We start from the raw sequence: 25,844 nt of genomic DNA, 5'->3' as shown, positions 1-25,844 counted from the left end.
ACCCACATGCTTAATAACCCCTTCAAAAAAATGAAGCAGATTTGTGAGGCAAGACTCCCCTTGGGGAAATCCATGTTGACTGGTTTCCATTAAACCATGTCTTTCTATATGCTTGTGAGTTTCATTTTTAGAATAGTTGCCACTATTTTCCTGGCACTGAAGTTAGGCTCACTGTTCTATAGCTTCCCAGATTGCTCCTGGAGCCCTTTTTAAATATTAGGGTTACATTGGCCACCCTCCAGTTTTCAAGTTCAATGGATGGTTTTAATGATAGGTTACAAATTTTAACTAATAGATCTGAAATTTCATTTTTTTAGTTCCTTCAGAACCCTGGGATGCATACCATCTGGTCCAGATGATTTGCTACTCTTTAGTTTGTCAACCTGGCCTACTATATCTTCCAGGTTCACAGTGATTTGGTTCAGTTCATTTGACTCATCACCCTTGAAAACCATCTCCAGAACTGGTATCTCCCCAACATCCTCATTAGTAAACACAGAAGCAAAGAATTAATTTAGTCTTTCTGCAAAGGCCTTATTTTCCTTAAGAGTCCCTTTAACACCTCGGTCAAGTAACGGTCCAACCAACTGCCTCACAGGTTTCTTGCTTCAGATATATTTTTAAACGTTTTTATTATGAGGTTTTGCCTCTACGGCCAGCTTCATTTCAAATGCTCTCTTAGCCTGTCTTATCAATTATTACATTTAGGGGTAGATTTTATAAATGTACACGCGGGCATACTTTTGTTCGTGCACCAGGCGCGAACAAAAGTACGCTGGATTTTATAAAATCCGGGGTCGGCGTGCGCAAGGGGGTGCACATTTGTGCAACCTGCGCGTGCCGAGCCCAGCGCGCGATGCCTGTTCCCTCCGAGGCCGCTCCAAAATCAGAGCGGCCTCGGAGGGAACTTTCCTTCCGCCTCTCCTCACCTTCCCCTCCCTTCCCCTACCTAACCCCCCCCCCCCCACCGGCCCTATCTAAACCCCCCCCCCCCTACCTTTGTTGGCAGATTTACGCCTGCGGAAAGCAGGCGTAAATCTGCGCGCACCAGCAGGCTGCTGGCGCGCCATCACCCGACCCGGGAGCTAGTCCGGAGGCCTCGACCACGCCCCCGGGCCAGTGCCATGCCCCCGGGCCCGCCCCCGAAACGCTGCGTCACTCGCGGCCCGCCCCCGAAACGCCACGTCACTCGCGGCCCACCCCCAACATGCCCCCGACACGCCCCCTCCATGCAAGCCCCGGGACGCGTGTCACGGGGCTTGCGCGTGCTGCCGAGCCTATGCAAAATAGGCTAGGCACGCGCAGGAGGGGTTTGGGGTAGGTTTTTGGGGGGTATGTGCGTATCGTACACGCGTACCCCTTTGAAAATCTACCCCTTAACTTGACAATGCTTATGCTTTTTCCTATTTTCTTCAGATGGATCCTTCTTCCAATTTTTGAAGGATGTTTTTTCAGCTAAAATAGCCTCTTTTATCCTAACTTTTAACCATGCCTGTAATCATTTTGCCTTCCTTCCACCTTTCTTTAAGCATGGAATACATTGGGACTGCGCTTCTAAGTTTGTATTTTTAAAATATGTCCACGCCTGTTAAACACTTTTAAGCTTTGCAGCTGCACCTTTCAGTTTTTTCCTATTTTCCTCATTTTTTGAAAATTTAGTGTTAGAGCTGTAGATTTACATATTGTCCCCTTTCAAGTTATTAGTTCAAATTTGATCATATTATGATCACTATTGCCAAGTTGCCCCATCACCGTACCTCTCTCACCATATCCTGCGTTCCACCAGGAATTAAATCTAAAACTAGCTCGCTCTCTCATTGGTTGCTGAACCAATAGCTCCATGAAGCAGTCGTTTATTCCATCTAGGAACTTTATGTCTCAAACATGTCCTGATGTTTTATTTACCCAGTCAATATTGGGGTAATTGAAACCTGTAAATAATGAGGGAAACCAAATTTGTTTTAAATATAACCTAAGTGACGGTGTCAGCAAGCTTGATGTTGTGATTTCTCAAAAGGAACCCAACCGGTCTTTTAATCATTCACAATCACTATCAAACATCTTTTATTAGTAAATCAAAAAATATTTTTGTGTCTAAATTTTTATCATTTTCATTAAAAGTCTAAATAGATATTAAATTCCAATATAAATCCATGAAGAAGGTTTTGGCAGCAATCTCTTTGTTATAAATAATAAACATGCGTGCGGCAACGCACGCATGTTATAAAATTGGTGCATCCATGTTCAGGTGCTGGGAACCGCACGCACAATGTGAGCATATCATCCCTTAATTCAATTTTAATGGATAAACCTTAAGAAACTTCTGGGTTAGATGCAGAATTTACCACGCTAGCATTCAGGAAGTCCCACAGCTATTCTCGAATGAAGAAAATAAAAGTATTGGCATTCAATTTAATTGGCATTCAATTTACATGGATATCGTAAAAGAAAAGTTGCGCCAAGAGCCAGAACTTCAGGGAAAATAGCCAAAAAAGCTTTGCGTCATTCTTGTGTTGCTTTGGCTAAATGTCCCAAAAAAGAAACATTTAAATTTTGAAAATAAGACTTCATCACCAGGTTTAGATCAGGCTTGTAGTAAAAGGAAACAAGCATTGCAGAGCTCTCAGTTATTTTGAGAGTGGAATTTTCCAAGTATGTAGATACATTTGAAAAATCCACAGCATTTTGAGGAACACCAAACTGATTAGAGCTCTGTTTATAAGGAAAAAACAATACTCTGTTAAAGGCAGGAATTTTTTCATCTGGATATCTGCTGTATACATACGTGGTGGATTATATGAAAAGGTGAAAGTACACATGTTTCTTCCAGGCCTGGATTTGTCAATATGCTCACTAGACCTGTGCCTAGGGCAGCAAAAATCTGGGGGCAGCAGGCCGGCTGAGGATTTTCTGCTTTCCAGCTGTGCTGAACCTTACCCAGCAGCATAGAACAGCCCTCTGCTTCCTGATCCAGCTCTTCCCCTCCCAGATAGAATGCAGAGGAGGGGAGGGGTTGGGCCTGGAGCAGTCAGAGGAAAGGGGCCTCATTTTGGCGACTTAGGAGTAATTGAGTAAAGGATCACTGTGGGGTGAGGAGAGAGGCTGGGGGTGGGAAGGCATCAGCTGGAGTGTATGTTGTTGTGTGCTAGAGAAGGGAACAAGAGGAGGGGGCAGTGTTTTTGTGTGTGAGAGAAAGGATTGGTGCTGAGTGGGGGATGGGGGTGCATGCCATTTTGGGTCAGAGGTAAGAGAGAGTATATAAGGGACATCTGCCTCCACTCTCTACCTTCCTCCTTCCTCTCTTCACCAAAATTCAGATCCTCTCTTTTTTGATGATGGATTCTATCCTCCTTATCCTGGAACCTTCCTTCCTTTCCTTCCTACCTTTCCCTTCTCTCCAGATCCTGGAAGCCACCCCAACTCCTCTTACTCTTTCCTTCCCTCCCTCTTTCCTACTCCTTACCCCCCATCCAAGATTCCTTATCTTCCCCATCTCTCATCCTTAGTCCTTTCTCTCTCTCAACTCTTCTCTCCCCATCCCATTTCTCTCCTCATTCCTGGTCCTCCTGTCATCCTCTCCTTTTCTTCTCTCCATCTCTAAGATCTTTTCCCTGTACTGATAATAAAAATAAAATTATACCGACAAGCAAAGTTTATTTTCATAGTGTAAAATAAAAGATGGAAATAATTGTCATTGTGCTTCAAAATGTTTACATTTTTGTGCAGAATCTAAGAACATATGAACATATGAAGGGTCAGACGAAGGCCCCATCAAACCCAGTATCATGTTTCCAACATGACCAATACAGGTCATAAGTACCTGGGATCCCAAATCATAAATAGATCACATGCTACCCTTCCTTGAGCTCCTGCAGGAAACTGTGGGGTCACGCTTCAGATCTTCCTGTTGTCCAACCTTATGGAGGGAAGGTGGAATGACAGCACCAATAGTGCCTACGCATGGCAAGATCCTAAATTTGACACTGGTTGCTTCCTCCCAAGAATTGCCTTTTTTTTAGAATGACTAAAAAAAACCTTGCACTATGAAAGCACATTCACACTTTTAGTCCCCCTGAAGTGTGCAATTTTCACCTGGGTCAATTTAATGGGTAATTAAGTTACCTAACTCAGGGGGTCATTTATCAAAATGCGATAAGGCGTTTTTGCATGCGTTAAGGGCTTATCGCATGTGAAAAGCCCTGTGAACGCATGCGAAAATGTGTTCGCACCATATCGTATGGTGTGATGCAAATTCAGAAAATAGGAGGAGTGTGGGCTGGGTTAGCCTATCTGCAAAGAGCTATTGTATAGCTGTAATGCTGATTTTAACTACACCTCTTTGGATTACATTAGGCTGTGTGATAGCTGTGACAAGGTTTCATTGCCCTTTGTGATGTCTCCTGTAAGGCCTATTTCAGGTGAATTGAAAGAGAGAGAGAGAGAGAGAGAGAGAGAGAGAGAGAGAGAGAGAGAGAGAGAGACTAACCATAATGTCATGGCCCATAGGTAGGTATTTGTATCCCTATGGTAGGCCCACCTAGTAACTCGAGGTGGGATTTAGGTAAGAGTGTAGGGGGTTAGGGGCCACTTTGACATTCTACGTGACACCTACGAACAGAACAGTGGTCTCTTGTGAAGATTTGATGGCCTTCGGAGTGAGGAAACTCACTCCAAGATGAGATTTGGGCAAGATTCTCTCAACCTAGCTTGATGGACTCTCTACCTGGGTAACATCAAGCTAGGTTGAGAGAACCTTGCCCAAATCTCATCTTGGAGTGAGTTTCCTCACTCCGAAGGTCATCAAATCTTCACAAGAGACCACTGTTCTGTTCGTAGGTGTCACGTAGAATGTCAAAGTGGCCCCTAACCCCCTACACTCTTACCTAAATCCCACCTCTAGTTACTAGGTGGGCCTACCATAGGGATACAAATACCTACCTATGGGCCATGACATCATGGCCAGTCTCTCTCTCTCTCTCCCTCCCTCCATCCAACAATGGTCCTCCAGTGGCTGAATACAGGTCTGGCACTTATCACAGAATCTAAAAAGGGTATCACAATTTACACTAACTTAGCTCTTCACACAGGTAATTAGTGCAAAATGCTATATTAGCATAAAACACACCCCTTTTGTTATCGCATGCGGTACTTACCGCATTTTTATAAATCCAGGCCTCAGTGCCCTTGAAAATTATCCTCATACATGGGGGCCGATGCACTAATGTATAGTAATTTTAGTAGGCTATCGCAGGTTACTTACCGATAAATATTGAGTAATCGACTGATATGACATTATGTATAAGGCTAATAAGGTGAAAATATATCCTACTTACCAAGTGAAAAGTCTGGATTATTTCTCCAAATGACAGTGGTAACCTAGCTAGGGATACCTTAGAGGTACAGAACTGCATTCACAGTGTTATCACAGCTGCATGAGGGCTGAAAGCTCACACTTCACAGAAAGATGTGTTTCTGCCATGTGGAGCCTCTGTGCTGTGGCTGCAGCAGCAATGGCAAAAGAAGGAAGGCATGAGAGAAAGATGAGCAAGAATGAAAGAGAGAAAGGAAAGAAATAACCCAGGAACAGAAAGGGTGAAAGGAGGAGAGTCCTTAGCAAACATCATGGCAAAAGAGGCCTTACAAGCAGTGCCCAGGATTCCCTTCAGCCTTTCCCTCGTGGCGGAGACCTGGATGAAACAAGGCCTCCCTCCTTCAGTGTTGGTAAGATATGCCAATATTTTCATCTGGCAGCATCCAGGCTACACAACTTTGATGTCCCAAATGCCAAATTTTCACACAATTTTTTTTTTTTCAAATTTTGGAGAGAAAATACTGAAACCTGAAAAATTGGATTGTCCTTACAACCTCCCCCCCAACCCCTAACCCCGACTTCAGGAAAGGAAACTCCCGGCTCTGTCCCTATATTCTATAAAATGTTATGCACAGAAATGAATCATTGCCATTGCACAGAAGAGCGTGCGTGTGGATCATGCTAACTGCTTGCTGATTTGGCTCACTCGAACAATCTCAAGCTGGCACGGAAGAGGCCGATGGGGAGAACAGGCAGCGACACAAGCAGATAGATATCTGGGGAGGGGGAGGAAGAGGAAGAAGTTGAACAAACGAGAAAACTCAAAGAAGATGTGATCTTTTCAAACAGTTTCCCGTTTTCCATTATCCCCCAGTGAGAAACATAGCTCGAGGCTCTTATAACTCCCCACTCAGGGGTCCCTAATGGGTCTTCTAGCTCGACTTTGCCTTGAGCGTTTATGCTATATTTTGCCAGCATTTGAAAGAGCGGCAGTTCTGTTGATTAAGAGTTTAAATTTTAAGCAAAATGTGTGCTTGAAAATGGTAGTGAGAGGCAGGCTGGTGTAGACAACATTGATTCAATTATAAAAAAAAGACTTTTAATTATACATAGGGAAGGCAATTCCGAAAGGCATTTTTCCTGATAAAACAGCTTTTTACCCACACAAATAGCCTTTCATAATACTGATAGTTGATAAACTTAGGTACTTATGTCTTGTCTGTGCATAGGTTTCCCTAGACTGAGTGGAAGTGTTCTTGGTGGGGGGGCGAGACTGGAAGGGGCTTTCACTTACGTTTCCTTTATTTAAAAAATATCCACAGTACCTTTTTTTTTTCATTTATATATATTTTTTTTATATTTCATTTTTTGGCACTTCAAAGTGGATTACATGTAGGTATTCCCCTATTGCCAGAGGGCCAGTTTCATTAAGGCTTTTCTCCCATTTTGTGACTTCCTTCATGAACCAGGTATTAAGTTTGTACTTAGGGTAACAGAGGCAAAAGTGATTTGCTAAAGGTCACACAGAGCAGGAGTGGGTTTTTAACCAGTCTTCCCTCATTTATAACCCACTGTGCTAACCACTAGGCTACTCCTCCACTAACTTGCAGGCAGCCATAAAAGCATACATACTCTAACAACAGAACAAAACTTAACCCAACAAAATAATCCTAGTGACATAGCAGGAACAGACCCTATGCAGACTTTTTCCATTTTCAAAGGTGAGGATGTAAAATTTTCCAAAAATATGGCCACACACATAGTAGCAGGTGTAACCTTGTGTGCGAAAATTTGATGTGATAATTCTCAAAGTGGACTTAATGCGTTGAAGTCCACTTTGAAAACTGGCTTAACTTATATGTGTGTGTTTGCTGCCTGATTTAGATGGACTGGTAGAAAATTAGATGGTAACTTTAAAACAAATGCCATATGCTGGAATTTTAAATCATATGCTGTATGATTTAAAATACGCCTACCGTGCATATGTGTGCTCCTAATTTCAAGCAGTTACTTGAGCAAATGTAAAGCGCATATTTTCCTTAAGGATTTGTCAGCATTAACGCACGCAGGGAAGTGGATTTTATAACATGCTCATGTGAAAGCCATTCCCAGTTTTACCAGTTAGTTCACCAGTTTGCCCAGTCTATCTCAAGGCCAATTGGACTCCTCTGGTTCTTTATCCTGTACGCCCTCCAGTTGACCCATACCGTTCACTCAGTCGATCTAGGCCTTATTAGAGATTTATGAAGGCTTGTACCTCATTAGGAACAGAAGTAAACATGCATGGTTAACAGCCTGAGCCTATGGCACGCTGCGACAGCTGGTTTTAAAATGCAGAGTTATGCGCGTATTTGTTGACCCGTACCCCAGAGCACCCATGCCCCACCCCCAAATCTACCCCTTTTCCGTCCCTTCTCTTTTGCTTCAGCATGCACATATAAGCACATAATTTGTCGCTTTTAAACTACACATTGTAATGCATAGCCCAGATACTCGAGTATTTGGGCCTTTTAGTACAAGCAACTCTTTTAAGATTGACCCCTTATTGTTTTGATAGTTTTCATGAAAAATGAATCTGAGGCACCCAAAAATTAATTCTTAATAGAAAATATCATGGAACTGATTATTTGCTGTTAAGAGTGATTTTGCTCTTTTCATCCATAACCAATTGTTCAGCTTCTATACCATTTGCATATTTATTCATTTTCTGGACTTTTTTATGCCCACTTATTTTAATTAGGGAAAAATGTATGTCAGCACAGAATTGGAGCAGGAAAATTATGGGTGCTGTTTTGGAACATGCAAACTACACTATAATGTTCCTTACCGTGCCCACATACCTCATCCAGAAATGACAGGAGGAAAACCCTTTCAAAAAGGCACCTACTTTGGAGTTCATTTAGCATTGCTTTGAAAATTAGCTTGTTTCAGGAGGACTGTAAAAGGGTGTGCACACAATGCCCCTGCTATTCGTGCAGGCAGTGGTCAGACAGCACCCGTACATTTGAAAATCAAATGTATACGCTTGTTGTTTCCTCTCATGACCTAAACAGCTGTCCACCCGCCCTGGAAGGGCCTCCTTTTAACCCAGATACAAGTTTGTGCGTTGTGGAAGCTCTTGCTTACTTTTAGCCCTTGTAAATGTTTGCTTAGACTTTACAATGCCAATTTTTTTTTAATCCTAAATCTTTGGAAGGTTTTCTTACTAATAGAGAATGCCTGGTGACGAGGTGTCCTTGATGATTTTGTTTATGATGAGCATCTTATCGTGAGCATTAGTATAAATTGAGTGTAGGCTGTATTTCTTTCTTTTTTTTTCTTTGTTCTTGCCCCCATCCTAATAATTTTTCCTGTGTTATAATTTCTTGAAATTTTGCTTATTTTGTTGTGAGTATCATGTATTCTTACATAGAAACATAGAAATGACGGCAGAAAAAGACCAAACGGCCCATCCAGTCTGCCCAGCAAGCTCTCATACTTATTTTCCCATACTTATCTGATTCACCGACCACCAAGTTCAGGGCCCTTGTTGGTAATAGGGGTGTGAATCATGTGATCGATCGTCTTAACGATCGATTTTGGCTGGGGGGGGAGGGAAATCTTATCGTCGTGTTTTTTTTTTTTTTTTTAAATCGTTAAAAATCGTAAATTGGGGGAGGGCGGGAAAACCGGCACTCCAAAAAACCCTAAAACCCACCCCGAACCTTTAAAACAAATCCCCCACCCTCCCGAACCCCCCCAAATGTTTTAAATTACCTGGGGTCCAGTGGGGGGGTCCCGACGCGATCTCCCTCTCTCTGGCCACGACTGCGTTGAGAGAAATGGCGCTGGTGGCCCTTTGCCCTTATGTGACAGGGCAAAGGTAGCGCCGGTGCCATTTTGGTTCCTGGTTCCCGACGTCACGCGTCTAGGAGATCGCCCCCGGACCCCCACTGGACCCCCAGGTACTTTTGGCCAGCTTGGGGGGGGCCTCCTGACCCCCACAAGACTTGCCAAAAGTCCAGCGGGGGTCCGGGAGCGACCTCCTGCACGCGGGCCGTATTGCCAATCTTCAAAATGGCGCTGGCGCTACCTTTGCCCTCACTATGTTATACGGCGACCGGGGTCAGGAGGCCCCCCCAAGCTGGCCAAAAGTACCTGGGGGTCCAGTGGGGGTCCGGGGGCAATCTCCTGGATGCGTGACGTCGGGAACCAGGAACCAAATTTGCCCTTCTATATCCAATCTTACATATAATAATACAATATGATATTATTGTAAGGCCCCATTGGGAGCTTTGCTAAGGAATATGTCCCTATACTGCTATGTAGCATACGCCAGAAGAATGTACCAGCTGTCCACATTACCCCCATTGGAGGTTGGTGTAATGATTCAATCCTGTTTCTATATCAGAGAATGATCCCTCCTCCCCAAGGGGTTTAAGTGGAGTTTTCAGTTGGGGTTTGAGAGCAGGATATTTTTATCTCCTTCTCCCCTATAAATCTTTACCTTCAGGTCAAATACCTTGATTCTGTATTTTTGGTATTCTTTCAGAGAATAGCTGCTAGCCCACATCAAAGATTTGGTGAGCTACGTCTTTCTGTTGGTTCTGGAAGGGATCTGTTTTCCATCCCAATCCTTCCTTGGAGAGAGGAAAGAGGCTTCTCCAGACCTGGACTAAAATTCTGGTCCTCTGCATTTTTGGTCACTGTGGGACAGGGCCTGGGAGTATTTTTGGAAGTAAGGAGTTTTGTTTTTTTGTAGCTGGAGGTTTTGGGAGCCTTTCAGTTCACTTCTATCTCATGAAGCCAGATAGGAAGAACCTTGTCATCTATCCAAGGCAACAGAGGGGACCTCAAGGAAAGATTCATCAAAAAATACATCCATTTGTTGAAAATTGTATTTATTCTGTATAGAGGCAACAAGAAATAAATGTCCATTGTGCCCAATTATTTCTGTTGAAAAAGTAACTTAGTAAAGTCATTTTATGTTGGAACAACATCAAGGAGTCCTATTTATTGGCACAAAGATACAGAAGTAAACAGTCAGTGCCTTGGACTCTGAAGGTAAATCCTTCCCTCCAATGGAGAATCCACACCAGGGATTGAAAACAGGGATTCAGGGGCTCAACCTGCTATTGAGTATAAATATTTTATCAAAAGAAAGATACCAAGAAAGGGTTACATTATTATTTGATTTATTGTTTTCTTGCATTAATTGAGTTTGTCTGTGATTTGAATTTATTTGTTTTATTTGTGTTTGAAATTATGATTGCTGTATGTTTTTGTGATATTGTTCACTACCTTGAGCTAATCCAGGGAAGGAGGAATATGAATAAAGTTTTGATTGATTGACAGAAAAAAGTGGGTATGTTTGTAATCAAAAGGAGTATTGCTTGGATGGGGAAAGGATGTCAAAATAGTATTAGGAGTGGTATATTAGGGAAAGGGATAGGTAAAGAGTAGTGTAGGGAGGGTGAAAAGGAAACAGTGAAGGACAGAGATGAGGGAGAAGGGCAAGAGAGTTAAAAAAAACTTGTTTAGGAGGACAGCACTTGCTGGTTTCAGAGAGGTAGCCCTCCAGCCACTCTAAGTCCTTTCAGACTACAGGTGGTGATGTGGACCCCGTGTGGTGAGACAGCAAAAAGTACCACTGATCAGCCTTACCACAGGTGGAAGTAACAAAGAGGGACCTGGGAACGCTTCACCTGTATTAACCATCATTCCTTCATGTTGAACCCTTGGTGCGGATGCCCAGCAGGACTTAGGCAGATCCCAAGGTACAATCAGGCACAAGCCAGTGCGGCAGTGCAAGGTCAAGGCAGACAGTAGGTAAGTAGAATCCAGTAACGGGAACAGGGTCAAGGCAGGCAGTAGCCAAGTAGAATCCAGTAACCGGTTTAGGATCAAGGTAGATAGAATCCAGAACAGTCCAAGTTCAAGATAGATAGCAGGCAGGAGAAACATCCAGAAACAGGCACACAGCAAGCAAGGCAATGAGTCCAGGGCCAGGCAGGCTAAGTTGTCTTGAACATGTGACATCATCATCGGGGCGACTACCTGACTCTCTCGCCAGAGTGTGCAGAATCATGTGTACAGATGTGCACACATGCCTTATGCATCTTTTTGCCAGGTCCTAGTAATACACACATCAGAGCGTGCAGTGGCAGCAACCTGTTGCACAATGAGTGGCCAAAGCCAAGAAGTCTGGGAAGATGACTGAATTCTAACAACTTGAAAGGAGCTGATGTAGAGCAAAGAGCAAAGAGGATAGGAGGAGAAGAAGAGGAGGCTAGGTGCTAAGAGAAAGTTTAAGTTGGGGTACATTGTATGAAAATAGAGTAAATAAAAGATGACAGCATGGAGGTGGAAGGGGCATGCAGAAGGCAGAATGAAGAGGATGATAATGTACATGGAAGGAATAAATCCTATCCTAAAAGCAGGAAAGGTCATAGGGAAAATGAGAGGATGAGAAGCACCAAGCAGATGAAAGCAGAGAGAGAAAGGGAAGAAGAAATTAAGATAAATGTACTAAGCTTCTAGTGTTGGAATGTTTAAAGATGAGGAGGAAAAAAGTCCTAGGTATAGATAAAAGGTAGGAAAAACAAAAAGTCATCATCAGCTGGTAGGGGGAGAAAAAAGGGAGAGATTGAGCAAAACAGAGTGAAAGAAATCTGGGAAATAACTGAGCCCCTTGCACAAAGCTACCATAGAGCTACATGGCAGCAGAAGTTGTTTGAACTGGATATATGCCTGTCTCAACATCAAATTAAAGTTTGTGTGATTCACAGATGCACGGCCATAGGTTTGGTGACAGATTTTGATGTGTAGTGCAACACTCATTATTGCCCATTAGAGAATTTGAGGGCTGTAACCGCCACTTGTATTTTATTTTTCCATTCCCTCTGACATCTCCTATGCTCATCTCTGCAATTAGCTTAAGGATAACTATTTTACTTGGTTTTTGTTCTTGATCATGGTACCTTTTGTGAACTGTAAATATGTAGTAGGCCTGCAGTAGGAACACGGATCAAACATGAGATATACAGAACTAAAGGAGGTCATTCATCAAATTGAGTTAGGGCCTTATCGCAGATGTTAGGGCCCTAACACCTGTGATAACGTCATAACACATGTGATAAATAATGCATCGTGAGATGATTATGCAAATTCTAAAAATTGAGTCAAAAGGGAGGAGTTAATGAAAATGAGTGGTGTTTAATGTTGCATGCGATAGCATAATACATGTTATAACTACATTTTTTTTCATGGTGTTATGCCCAAACCATGAGAGAGAGAGAGAACCTCTAGGAAGCCAAACATATTAGTCAACATTTTATACCACTGTAGGAGGGTCAACTTGAAGAGAGGAGTTTGTGGTGGTCTAGGGTTTAGGGTGCAGTTTTACATGCACAATCAGAGGTACGAACAGCACAGTACACATCAGTGAAGATTTGATATGATTTGGAGCAAGGAAAGGTACACAAAGATGAGATTTGTACATTGTACTCTCGACCTAGTTTGATGCACTAGGTCAAGAGAACATTGTACAAATATCATCTTTGTGTACCTTCTCTCACTCCAAATCACATCAAATCTTCACTGATGTGTACTGTGCTGTTCGTACCTCTGTGCATATAAAACTGCCCCCCAAACCCTAGACCACCACAAAAACCTTGAGTTACTAGTTTACCCTCCTGTAGTGGTTTAAATAGGTTACTTATTTGACAGCCTTATAAAGAGTCTCTCTCTCTCTCTCTCTCTCTCCCCCTTTCCCTCTCCCTCTCCAGGAGCAGCCCAAAACATGCTAACATTTCTATAATCATGCCCCTTTTTTTTCACTGGCAATATTCATGTAATATTTATAGCAAAATAATGAATCTAGGTCTTAAATAGCAGTGCCAGTGACATCTAATAAATTATTAAAATAAGGACATATCTCATCTTGGCTGCAGGTTCATACAGCTGTTGTCCTACAATGTTCTAGATCACAGCTTTGGAAAAGGGCATAAGAACATAAGAAGTACCATGCTGGGTCGGACCAAAGTCCATTGAGCCCAGCTTCCTATCTCTGGCCAATCTGGGTCACAAGTATCCCTCAGATCCAGTAGCTGTCCTTTAAGAAAGATTGCTTTTACATTAACCAGTGAAAACTAAGCAATGAAACTTGAGTCATATCAAGTGAAACTTCTGTCATGTAATACATACTTTTGTCCTCAGACACGTGGTTCTTAATAAAGACTGCAGACAAGTCTAATTTTCAGGATGTTAATAAGATGCTCTCTACCTACATATGGTCCAAGATGAAAGCTAATTTACATAGCTTAGTTATCCTGAAAATCTGATCTGTTTGTCCCCCTTGAGAACCAGAGTTGCTCCCATACTCTGTTTTCTCCTGTTTGGGGGCAAAACAATAAAGATCTCTAAATTGCTGGCAAATATGGTTGATAGAAAAAATGTATTTTAATGACCTCTCCTTACTAAAAACGGCAATTGTATGTGAAGAAAATATTTTCTGTAAGATTCCTTCATTCTTAGAATGACCTTGATGATTCTGATGCCTCAAAGCAAGTTTGAAAAATGGGAAGGCCAATACTCAGCCCTCCTTATCCAGCCAAGTTACATAGCCGTTCAGCTTTGAATACCGAAGCCTAAATTTTATATCTGAGTCCTAGTCAATCTGCTACGAAACCAGTACATGATGATATTATATTTGGGTTTCTTTTTTGAAGGATGGGATTAGCGGGATCCAAAAGATTTTCTAAAGGAAAAGATAAGTGGCACGAAAAGGGGAAAACACCACCCTGTCCGAACAGCAGGTCTCCTCCATCACCACCACCAGCAGTAAGTAGAGAGCAGAATACCCTTTTCTGGTGCATGATTTCTCCTATTCTTTGTAGCTCCTCTTCTGCATGAGCAACAAATTGTTAACAAAAACTACTGAAAAGGCCTCGTGCAAGGATTGATCCTTGAGGAACCTCGCTTGATGTGCCCTCTCAGGATAGATAACTGTTCTCTGAGCATCTTTTTTCAGCCATCTTACATTAGTTTTGTCTAGGTAATACTTGTTACATTTGTTTATGAGACAGACAAAAGCCCTTCTGTTGTACAGATATAACACATCTACTGATTCCACCCTCACCCTCCTTTATTTACAAGGCCTGCTACTCTGTCAGGAAAAAATTAGGTAACCAGAATATACCTTGTTTTTCAAAATTCGCTCACTAATAGGTTTTTGCTTTTTTTTCTCAACAGGTCCCCTTCTACCAGTTCAGTAATTCACAATGCTCAATCAATCAGACAGACCAAGGTAAATATTCTGGACTAAGAATTCTCGCACGAAATCCTTCATGCTGTTTACAGAATGAGAGAACTGTTTCTACTTTTCAGTGTTGTATAGCAGTGAGGAGAAGAGTCACAATACGATACCCTTATATCAAAGATTCTATATCTTTGTAAAAGCAAAATATTTAAAGTTAGTGTGACAGGGGCCTTAAGTCAGGTGCGAGTCACTATAAATTTGCACTTGGAGGAAGTTCTAGGGGATGTCACGTAACCTGTTCTTTTGGGGTTGTGGTGATGGGTCATTATTGCAGAACTTCATTAAGGAGATTTGAATCTCTTTAAGGGAATGTTTGAGGGATAACCCCTGTGGGGAGAATGTCCTGGTACGATATTATGTGGTGCTCGGAGTCAGAAGAGGGAGTTCCTTTTGGATTTGATCAGGAGTGGGAGTGCTTGTGGTTTCCTGGGAGGCAGCTGATCTATGCAGTCCACAAGGCCATATTACAAAGGGATCCAATGGACCATTACTAGGATCCTGGGATGTGCCTAATGGCAGCCTATAGCAGTGTTTCCCAACTAGTGTACCATACAGATCTGACCAGGTGTGTCATGGAAAAGTCATCACTGCCTGATGCTTAGATCCAGGCCAATACCTGGGCTCTGCTCTTTGCACTTCACAGCAACAAGAAACACCAGCAGCGGCTCTTAAATGTGTAAAAGGTTCTTTCTGAAAACCTGTGTAATCATGCATGCTTCTTCCTAGCCCTGAAGTGTAGTAATTAATGAGCAGCATGCAGGGAATGGATAGACAGGCTCTGCTTTGTGCAGCGCACACACTGCACACAGCACCTCCGTGTTTTCCTCCTTAGAGTCCTTCCAGCCTCTGTCCTATCCTATGCTAAGTGAGATGGAGAGAGCACTGAGCACTGTATGTTGCTTATTCTGGGGCAAATGCAATAAAAGTGTGTGGTAAAACTAGCACTTATGTTGAGCGCCCATTTCCCTAATGCGTGCACATCCACAGCCCCTGAGCGCCAGATGCAAAAGGTAAATGAGCTACTGTGCCAAAAAAAGATGTACTAGGGATATATTGTGCATCCCTAGTGTGTCCTTGGCATTGGGTACCCAGGAAATATGGCCATGTGCAGGTTAGGAAAATGGACGCTCATTGCAAGCGTCCAATTTATCCCACTACCAGCACAATATACATGCCTGGAGCGTGCATATTGTGTGTGTATGTATCATGTGCCCAGAATATTTTTTCCCTTTTCTATTTGTCATGATACAGCTTTATGTGGTTCCTCCGACTTAGTATCATTGTGATACTAAGTATACTATACTTTGGAACTCCATGCCAACTGAGTTGAGACTACAAAGCAACAACAAAACCTTCAGAAAAAATCTAAAAACCTGGCTTTTTAAACTAGCGTTCCAAAAAGAGAAAGGAGAATAGTACTCATGGGAAAGCAGGTACAAACAAACAAACAATTGAGCAACAAACACATAACCAAAATCTTTGTGTGTATTTTTAATAAGACCAAGTTTCATTTTTTAATGCTCAGCTGAAGGATGAAAGTACAATGATAAAGGTAATCTAGTAACCTAAACTGTAAGAATGTGAATCGGAAATGACTCATTACACCTACCAATTTTTTTCATTTACAAACTATGTTACCGACCCTAAATGGCACCTATGTAACTTAAGATACGTTAGCCTCATTTTATGTGCCTGAATGTAAACCGTTGTGACGATCCCCACCAAACGACGGTATAGAAAAATGTTAAATAAATGTTAAATAATAAAGTAGGAGGCACCACAGAAAACAGGAATTTTTTATTTTTTGTTAGTACTTGACGCGTGGCAAGGCTTAATGCCAGCTCCAGGGCTGGTGTTAAATTTGCCTTGTTAAGAAGGGCGTGTTGGGTGAGCGATAATTTATTGCATCGCGCGGTAATAACTAATAGCCTCATCTACATGAAATTTACATGTGATGAGCGCTATTAGCGATGAACAAGTTTGGATGTGAGTTTTGGATGTGCTGATCCCCTTATTGCATCGGGGTTTATGGATGAACATCCAAAATGCATGGCCAACTGCTCATTAAGCTGTGCGCCAGACTGGTAGCACTTTATTACATCGGCCCCTGAGTGTTGAGAGTAGCAGCAGTGAAGGAGCTAGGATATTCATATGTGGCAGCCAAGGGAATTAACTGAGCTAGCTGCCCACACCATGCTGACTTCTCCATTATCCTGCACTTGTATATAGGGGGAGCTAGTCTATATGCACATTCATATAGTTTTTTGCCTCCTCTCTACCTTTGTTTAAGTTTGGAAGAAAGACTGATGGGGCTTTTAGTGCTTCCCTATCTCTTTATTTGTCCATATGATTTTTCTCTATGTCTGCACTGCCTGCTAAACAGAGGCAGGTGTACCCCACAACATTTGCATTAATGTAGGTGTGCCTTGTGTTACGGGCGCGTCCGCCACGCCGCTGACGGGCCGAGGGTATGGGCGCCCTCGGGTGCAATCATAGGCGCGAGGAGCACGGCCGTCTCTTGAGCAGGTGGTGTGAGCCCTTGGGCCACGGCAAGAGCTAGGGAGGATCCCCAGCCACACCGTGGGAGGTGAGCCGGTGCTGGCATGGTGAGGCAGGCAGGAACAGAAGCAGGGGATAAGGAGCAGAGTCTGACCCTCAGCCGGACCTGCACGCCCATGGCAACCAACACTGGGAAGTTGATTGATGAACGGTCCTCCGACTGTTCCCAGCCCTTTCGGACCTGCCACTGGGTAACAGCAATGGGTGGCAGGCCGGACAGAGGACGAGGGCAGACAGAGTCCTTTACACTGAAGACATCGTAGACAAGGCTGGTGCAGAGACATCAAAGGCAAGGACTGGTGCAGAGACATCAGAGGCAAGGGCTGGAAGGAGATATGGGCACTGTCCCTCAGGGCGCCCTACTCAGCCCACCCGCGGGACTGAGTCGCGGACCACCCTGTCCCATACGCGCCCTACACAGCCCAGGAAGGCTGGTTGTGGACCATGCTGAGAACGGAAGAGCGCAGGGAAGATCCAGGTGAGCAGGAACTCCGATGCCGGGACCAAAGACATCCGAAGCCCCTTCGGCTGGCAGGCAGGGAAGCTCCAGAGCGCAGGGATGAATCCCATCTGTTGGCCACTCCAGGGCCCAACAGGCCAGAAGGCTCAGGAGCCAGACAAAGACGTAGGGCAGAACAACCGGAACTGGATCAGGAGCAGACATCAAGGCAGAGACAGGAACAGACATCAAGGCAAGGTAAGGAACAGACATCAAGGCAAGGTCAGGATAAGGTACCATCAAGGCAAGGCAGACCACGGTGGACCTGGATCAGGCAAGGTTACAGGCAACTGTAGAACCCGATCCAACAGCCAGTAGCAAGTGAAATGAGAGTCCTTATATACTGCAGGTTGTAGGCAACTCCCTGGGAGGAGTTTGCCAGGACTGCCCCTAGCTGGCCCTATAACTGGGGTAGAGAGCTGCGGGCCGGCCCCTAGGGAGAAGGGCGTCGCCAAACAGGAAGTCCAAACACAGCCATGCAAGCCCCCTCACTAGGGGGCGCTGGAGTTCTGTGTGGTTTCCTTTTCCCTTCTTTCGTTGTCCTTTTTCTCCCTTTTACTTTAAGGGGGCGGGGCGGCCTTTGGCCGCCCCCGCCTCCCTCCCTCCCAAAATAGAGCCATGCAAGCCACAGGCAGGCTTCAGGAACAGCTAGGCCCCCCAGGCCCTGGAGCAAGTCCCAGATGGTGCACAGGCGAGGCCCTGGCTTCGAAGCGGCCTCCGGAGGGAAGGTAAGATACCTCCTGTAGCGCAGCAACAGGGGGGATCGCAACACCTTGGGCTTGAAAAGGTTGGGAAACATTGGCCTAGGGATGTAGGGACCACAATACTCATAATAGAAACTTTCAAGGGAGAGAAAGGAAGAATTCCACGGGAAGATGTGACTACTGAATGTCATCCTTATGGAGTAGAAAGGACTATGTTTTAGTCTCAATGATAGAGGGAAAGAAGAAGAAAGAGGCTCTGGCTATTTTGTGAAGAGGTTTAATAGAGGAAGAGTGTTTTGTTGTTATTGCTATTGTTGCTGCTAACTCAGTGTTGTATAGATCCTGGGAACTCTGAATCAGTGAATTTTTAAGATTTTATTTATCTCTTACTGGTGGACGCCCCCAGATTAGAAAAGAAACATTTTCCTGTTTGATGATATGTTTGCGTTTGACCTTACCTAATCCCAAGGTGATGGTTTGAGAGAGATATTGGTCAGTCCATGCAAAAAGCTGGGATGCAGTCAGAGGGGTCCCAGTGAGGAAAGGAGGGGTTTTGTAATGCTTTCGCTTTCCAGTTTGAGAAAGGCAGCCCTTGCCTCTGTATAAGGTCCACTACACCATCTGCTCAACTGCTGTTTGGATTTTTTGAACTCACAGAGACTGATGTGAGGCTTCAAAACCAGCAGACACTACTATTTTATGTGCCCCACAAGAGGCTTACATTAGAATATAGAATAAGGTTGATGTATAGTGTTCTTCTTATGCAAAATAGACATTTACAAAGATACACGCTCCTTCTGTTTTAGTTTTCATCAGGATCCAAATGGATAAATGTATTATTTTACAAGTTAGAGATATTACATTTTTGAGCTAGACATTAGATGTTTGACCAGCTAATGATCAAGAGACTCAATAAGCTGCAATAAAACAAAATAAAATATTTTCTAATAAATTTAGTCGTGGGCCAGCCGAGTGACTTAGTGACAAGTGCAGTGCATTGCCATGCAGAGAACCTTGGCTCTGTTCCAGGTCAGGCGTCTGCTGCTTGGGCCAGCCAGGGCTGAGGGATGTTGTGGAGGCAGAATTCACAGTTCCTGAGGTAGGGAGTCTCAGATGTCTGACAGTGGTGGTATCTAATAGCCAGGCTTAGGATCCATGTTAGCTGAGGGAGCCATGATTTGTGGCCTCTGGCTGAGGGCTGCCACTGCAGTGGTTGGGTGAGTAATGAGGGAGATATAAAATAGGAGAAAACATTGGGGTAATTGTGAATGAAGGTTCCTGACACTGTAGCCCAACAGGGATCAGTTCCAATTGAACTGGAAGGCCAAAAGAGTAGGAGGAAACTAATGGGTGAAAAAAAATGGTTTTAGAAATCTAGATGTTGGCAAAAAAGGATCATTTGGTCCACCCAGTCTGCCCATTTGAACCAGCCTGTTGTGCTGCCACAAACTTTAATTTATCTGTGGTTAACTCCTTTCCTCCTCCATTAAGGTCCCTTTGTGTCTATCCAGGCATGCTTGAATTCTTGTTTTGGCTCCTATCTTCTCCTCTGAAAATCTGTTCCAGGTGTCCACCACCCTTTCAGTGAAAAAAAATCATTTTCTCACATTCCTTCTGTGCTTCCCTCCCCTCAGCTTCATATGATGACCCCTTTGTTCCTAAACTTTTCATTCTATGGAAAATGGTTCCATCTGGTGCTCTATTGAGGCCTGTTAGATATTGGGCCCAATATTCAAAGATATCCGGTTGTCTAAGATATCCGGATAACTTAGAAGGAATATTCACCAGCACGACTATTCTGCTGAATATAACCAGATAAGTTCTAGTTATCCAGATAAGTTATATCCAGATAATTTTAGACATGCTATTGAGCAGGTTTCACTTATTTGATTAACATAACCAGATAAGGCTGAAGATAGGCACTTATCCAGTTAAGATACCTGGATAAGTAGTGCCTCCCCAAACAGCCCATTCCCTACCCTTTGACTATCCGGTTATCTACTTAACTGGATAAGTGACTTAACCGGTTAAGTGGTGGCTGCTGAACATAGCTGGATATTCAATGGCCACCACTTAGCCAGATAAGTCCTACTTATCTGGCTATCTAGTGCTAAATGTGCTTTCAGTATTAGGCCCTACATATTTTGCCACCTAAGGCTAAGAATGTGCTACTTTTTTGTTGTTTTAGATCTACTGGTAGTCTGGGGAAGAAACACCAATAAAATTGGGGAAGGACTTATTCTACCGATATAACATTCAGTCCATATTTAAGATTTTCTAACAGATACTGCCTCTTTGAAGTGTTTTATTCCATCTAGAAGTATTTCACTTGCGATTTCTGTAATTCTTGTATTTGTGTGCACAGTTCAGTAGCTTTGAAATATATTAAAAGCATACAAATATATGAGTACCCTCCTTTTTGCTGCGTAACTTTGGAATACAGTACACTGCAAATAATCCTGACTCAAGTCTCCTGGGAAATATTGGTCATTACAGTTTCTTTCTCTAAAATGAATGCTCATGTTCAATGCCCAGATTTTAATAATGGCAAGGGACTAGGACTAATTATTCATTATCACTTGTAAATTGAATATCAGAGTTTAAGGACAAAACTGGCAAGTGTGGGCATATCACTATGGAGCAATAAGTTAAAAAGGCCATGCCTCCTACTTAAAAAGCAGAGGCTCAGGGCAAGAGTTTGTAATATGTAAGCATTTGATGATTTTATGTAATGATTATGTAAGAACATAAGAACATAAGAAATTGCCATGCTGGGTCAGACCAAGGGTCCATCAAGCCCAGCATCCTGTTTCCAACAGAGGCCAAAACCAGGCCACAAGAACCTGGCATTTGATGATTTTATGTAATACTTGTGCTTACCTAGGACACATATCATATAAGTCACTAGAGTATCTTTCTTGTGCTGGCTATAATTACACCCAAATAAGAAAGTAGTCTGCTCAGTTACTTCCAACTACTGAGGTGCCATCATCTCCTTCCCTTGTTCTTACCACTGCCCTGTCCGTGCTTAAATTCTGTCATAGTTTTAGTTGCTATCACCTCTACCTGGAAGGTTATTTCAGAAATCAACTGCCTTCTGAGTAAAATAGAATTTATATCCAAGTCTTCCTCTCTCCAGGGCCACATCATGACCTCTTGTTCCTGAGCTTTTTCCTCTGGAAAATGCTAATATCTTGAACTTTATTGAATCTTGTTAGATATTTGAATGCTTCTAATCATATCTCCTTATTGTCTTTTTTTCTAGAGCAGAAGTCAGGAACTTCTGGTCGTCAAGGCCCACAAACCGGTCTGGTTTCCAGTATGTCCCCAATTAACATGCGCCAGATAGATTTGCATATGAGGCAGTGTACATGCAAATCTCTCAGGCATAGTCATTAGGGATATTTATAAGGCTTGTGAGGCAGGCTCTATAACATTTTGGCAGCCTTCTTCTGAACTACTTCTCATCTCTCATTCCATGTTCTCAGTGTCCTTGCAAAGATGTCACTTCCCAAATGGATCAGTATTCCCGGTGAGGTTTTACCATTAGCCTCTACAGGAGCAACAATGCCTCATTTTCTCTACTGATGGTATCTCTCTTATGCAGTATAATATACTGTTTTCTTTTCCCACTGCTTTATAATACTGATTATCAAACTTCAAGTCATCAGAGATAATTACTCCTACATCCCTTTTCTGTTTGGGAGTTGAATGTTTTTGACCTCTTAATTGATTACTGTTCAATAAATTTTTGCTCCTGAAATTCATGATATTATCCCTTTTTTGCACTGACAAATAGCTTCCAAATCTTTACCATTTCTCCTTTTTTCGTCACCTTTCATCTTTTTCACTTCTTCCAATGTGTCTACACTCAGATGTTTATGTCATCTGCAAACAAGCATCTTTTACCTTCTAATTGTTCCATAGTGTTGTTAAAAATATTGAAAACGACCAGCCCCAGCACACTGCCCTGAGGCACTCCACTGCTCACTTTACCTTCACTAGAATGGGTTGTCACAGTTTAACTTAACACATATTTGTGATGCTAAGGGGAAATGCGCTTCCATGCATTATTTGTGCTCATGAGTGTAGTACTTCTGGCTTTCAATGACGTTTCTTTTAAAACCACAACTACTGCACTCATGAGCACAATGTGGAAAATGACCTCTGAACACCAGCTGCTGGGAAAGTGTGACTCATTCTGTGAGTCAAGAAAATTTGGAATAAATCTGAGACAGTTCCTACACCTTTATATTGGAGCAGTGAGCAAAACATCAAGAATGGAAGAGAATTTGGACCATCATGTTGGTCCAGTGCTTGTGCTATGCACTGTCATATGAAAGGGAACTACCCCAGATAGTTGTGAATGAAGGCTCATGGTGGTGATGCCCAACAGACACTGATTCCAATTGAGCTGCAAGCCCAAAGGAGCAAGAAGAAACTGCCCATCCAATAAAAAAATATATATGAGCAGGTGCTTTCAAGGTAGTTAGAGAAAAACTAAAAAAGGGGAGGGGGATATATTGAAACTTTACTCTAATACAAAAATTGTATCACATTTATCAATTAAAATATCCTGCTATTTTCAATGGGAAAAAAATAGCACTGTGATTTTAGATCAGTTTATGCACTGGAGCAAAACTGAAGATAAACTTGGATAGATTCAGATAATACATGCATCACTTAAATCTTCCTGATCTTGGACTGCTATGGCCTATTTTTCACTTCCTTAGATCAGTGTGAGAGGAGGCGGTGGAGGCAAGGGGGGGGGGGGGGGGCGCGGGGTGGTAATGTTTGTACCTTTTGTGCCAGCATTGTGAAAAAAAGCACCATGAAAAGTGTGTATTTTATTGTTCTATATATTGCAGTAGCTAAGACTAAGACAAAGGCACTCAGACATTTTGAATAAAATCAAACCAAAGTGATTTTACAGGATTTTTCTTTTTTTTAAGACAAGGAAACATGGTGTGGCAATATTTCCATTCATATGGCCTCTTGTGAGAGACCATGCAGATATTGCTTTCCATCTGACCTTTTCTGTAAACCCACAAGCTAAAAAAAAAAAAAAGACAATTTTCGCTCTCTAAACCAATGTAAGCTGTGTTGCGCAATATCATTAAGTAGGGCAAATAAAGTAAAAGAATAAAAACAGTCAACACTGCCATATACAATTTATGAACTAAAAACTGGCAAATTTGAATAATTGCATAACATTAACACAAAGGCACTGCAACTAGAAGGCAAATACAATAGCAGTAAATTCTTGATTTCTGGAACACTATCCCTTGGCACTATGTTAAATTCTATTAGCCAAAAGGCATTGGGAACCACAGGGAAAAATGGATTCCTTGGTGACATCAGTGCCATAAAATGTCTTGACAAGTCCTTCCAGTAAGCTGTTACGCTTGTGCTTGGTAAATTAAATTATCACACTTTCTCCTGGATGTGAGCACCAAGAGTGACCTTAGCAAAATTCATAGAATTTTTCCAGCTTCTACGCAATACGCAGGCTAAGATTTTATCAAATTGACTTTATGTGTGCAAATTTCCTGATATTGTTGGACAGAGCCCTTCTTAGTACATATGGAAGGACATGACAACTTTCTGCCAAATTTTCAGTCTTGATTTACGCTGGCAGTATAACTGACTCAGCATAAGATTCCTTCCTCTTTTGAAAGCGATGCACTAATCCCCTAAATTTCTGCAGTAGTGGGAGGAGAGATTCTGCAGCAAAGTGTGTGGAATTCTGAGACCAATACGTCAAAATTACTCTGGCACTTCTGCAGCATTTAGTGTAAAATACGTGCATATGTTATCATTTGAATCACTGCACTTAACAGGGAAATGCTTTTTTCACTAATTAGATATTGAAAATCATGTTGTATTTCAGCTACTTCACTTATTGGATGCATTTTCAGAGTTATGCGGGACTTGAGCTCATAAAAATAGCATGTACATGCATATGTAGCATGTATGCACATACTGTATATGATAATGTATAAACTTCCAGAGTATGCACATACATGTAGTATCATGCATAAATTTTACTGGAGGGGAGGGGGGAAGGGGTAGTCTAAGGGTGTTTCAGGGTGGGGTTCATAAGTATGCATGCCCTTTGTTATTTTGTAAGAGGTATACACACACATACATTACCAACCTCATCCAAACACTTCACACCTATTTATTGACTAATGCATTTGAAATTCAACTTGTCTATTGTCTGCAGTTTTTGGGTGTAGGTCTGGGTGAACTGAGAGAGATTCAAGGTGAAGTGCTAGAAAGTGCAGGTCAATTGGGTGAAGGTCTGGGTAAACTGGGAGAGATAACAGTGAACTGGTGATTCCAAGTATGCGCACAACTAAGTATTTTCATAAGGCTGTACACACAAACTTTATAAAATACCTGCCTCCACATTTAATTATGGGTTTTTACATGTACATTGGTAAAAAAATAATTTTGCGCACAAAATATATGCATGTACTTTTTTTTTTTTTTAATGGTTAGCAAACGTGTGTGTGTTCCTGCTTTACAAATATATGCATATACTGAAACGTATGTGTGTACGTTTGTGGAAGAAATACTCAGTATTTTATAAATTGCAGCTTCCACCACAGTTTATAAAACACTAGCATAAAACACAAAGGGGTAGATTTTTTTAAAAAGTGCGATCGTGTACTTTTGTTTGCGCAGCAGGCGCAAACAAAAGTACGCTGGATTTTATAAGATAAGCACATAGCCGCGCGTATCCTCTAAAATCCTGGATCGGCGCGTGCAAGGCTGCCGATTTTGGGCAGCCTGCGAGCGCCGAGCCGCGCAGCCTGCCTCCGTTCCCTCCGAGGCCGCTCTGAAATCGGAGCAGCCTCGGAGGGAACTTCCTTTCGCCCTCCCTTCACCTTCCCCTCCCTTCCCCTCCCTTCCCCTACCTAACCCACCCCCCCGGCCCTATCTAAACCCCCCCCTTACCTTTGTCCCTAGATTTACGCCTGCGAGAAGCAGACGTAAATCTACGCGCGCCAGCAGTCCGCTTCCATCTTCCGACCCGGGGGGCTGGTCCGGAGGCCTCGACCACACCCCCGGGCCGGTGCCACGCCCTCGGTCCCACCCCCGAAATTCCGTGTCATCCGTCCCGCCCCGACATGCCCCGACACGCCCCCTTCGAAAAACCCCGGGACCTACGTGTGTCCCGGGCTCTGTGCGCGCCGGCGGCCTATGCAAAATAGGCACGCTGGCGTGCAAGGCCCTGCTTGCATAAATCCGGGCGGATTTACGCAAGCAGGGCTTTTAAAATCCGCCCGATATACCTGAGCTGGACACATACCTGAACTTGTGATCAGAGAAGTTGAATTTTTAGTTTGTTAGCCATAATATAGACTGCTTTATTTCCTCTGTTTTTGCATGATTTGAACTCATCTTATATTTAATCTAGCTAGTATCTTTAGAACCCTGTCTAGTATTTTTTTTTAAGTTAAAAAA

The 25,844-nt window shown here is 42.9% G+C and overlaps 1 protein-coding gene across 2 annotated transcripts in view; it reads left to right on the top strand.

Annotated features, from left to right (window-relative positions):
- Nucleotides 1–25,844, top strand: part of BLK (BLK proto-oncogene, Src family tyrosine kinase) — a 210,407-nt gene that overhangs the window by 33,019 nt on the left and 151,544 nt on the right. For both annotated transcript variants that reach the window (XM_029596142.1, XM_029596141.1), the window contains exons 2-3: nt 14,020–14,131; nt 14,543–14,597. In XM_029596142.1, the coding sequence (XP_029452002.1) occupies nt 14,020–14,131; nt 14,543–14,597 (167 nt within the window). The remainder of the gene's footprint in view (nt 1–14,019; nt 14,132–14,542; nt 14,598–25,844) is intronic.

The sequence above is a fragment of the Rhinatrema bivittatum genome, chromosome 3, assembly GCF_901001135.1.
Source record: "Rhinatrema bivittatum chromosome 3, aRhiBiv1.1, whole genome shotgun sequence".
Taxonomy (NCBI): domain Eukaryota; kingdom Metazoa; phylum Chordata; class Amphibia; order Gymnophiona; family Rhinatrematidae; genus Rhinatrema; species Rhinatrema bivittatum.
The sequence above is the reverse complement of the archived record's forward strand: the minus strand, read 5'-3'. Positions and strand labels throughout refer to the sequence as shown.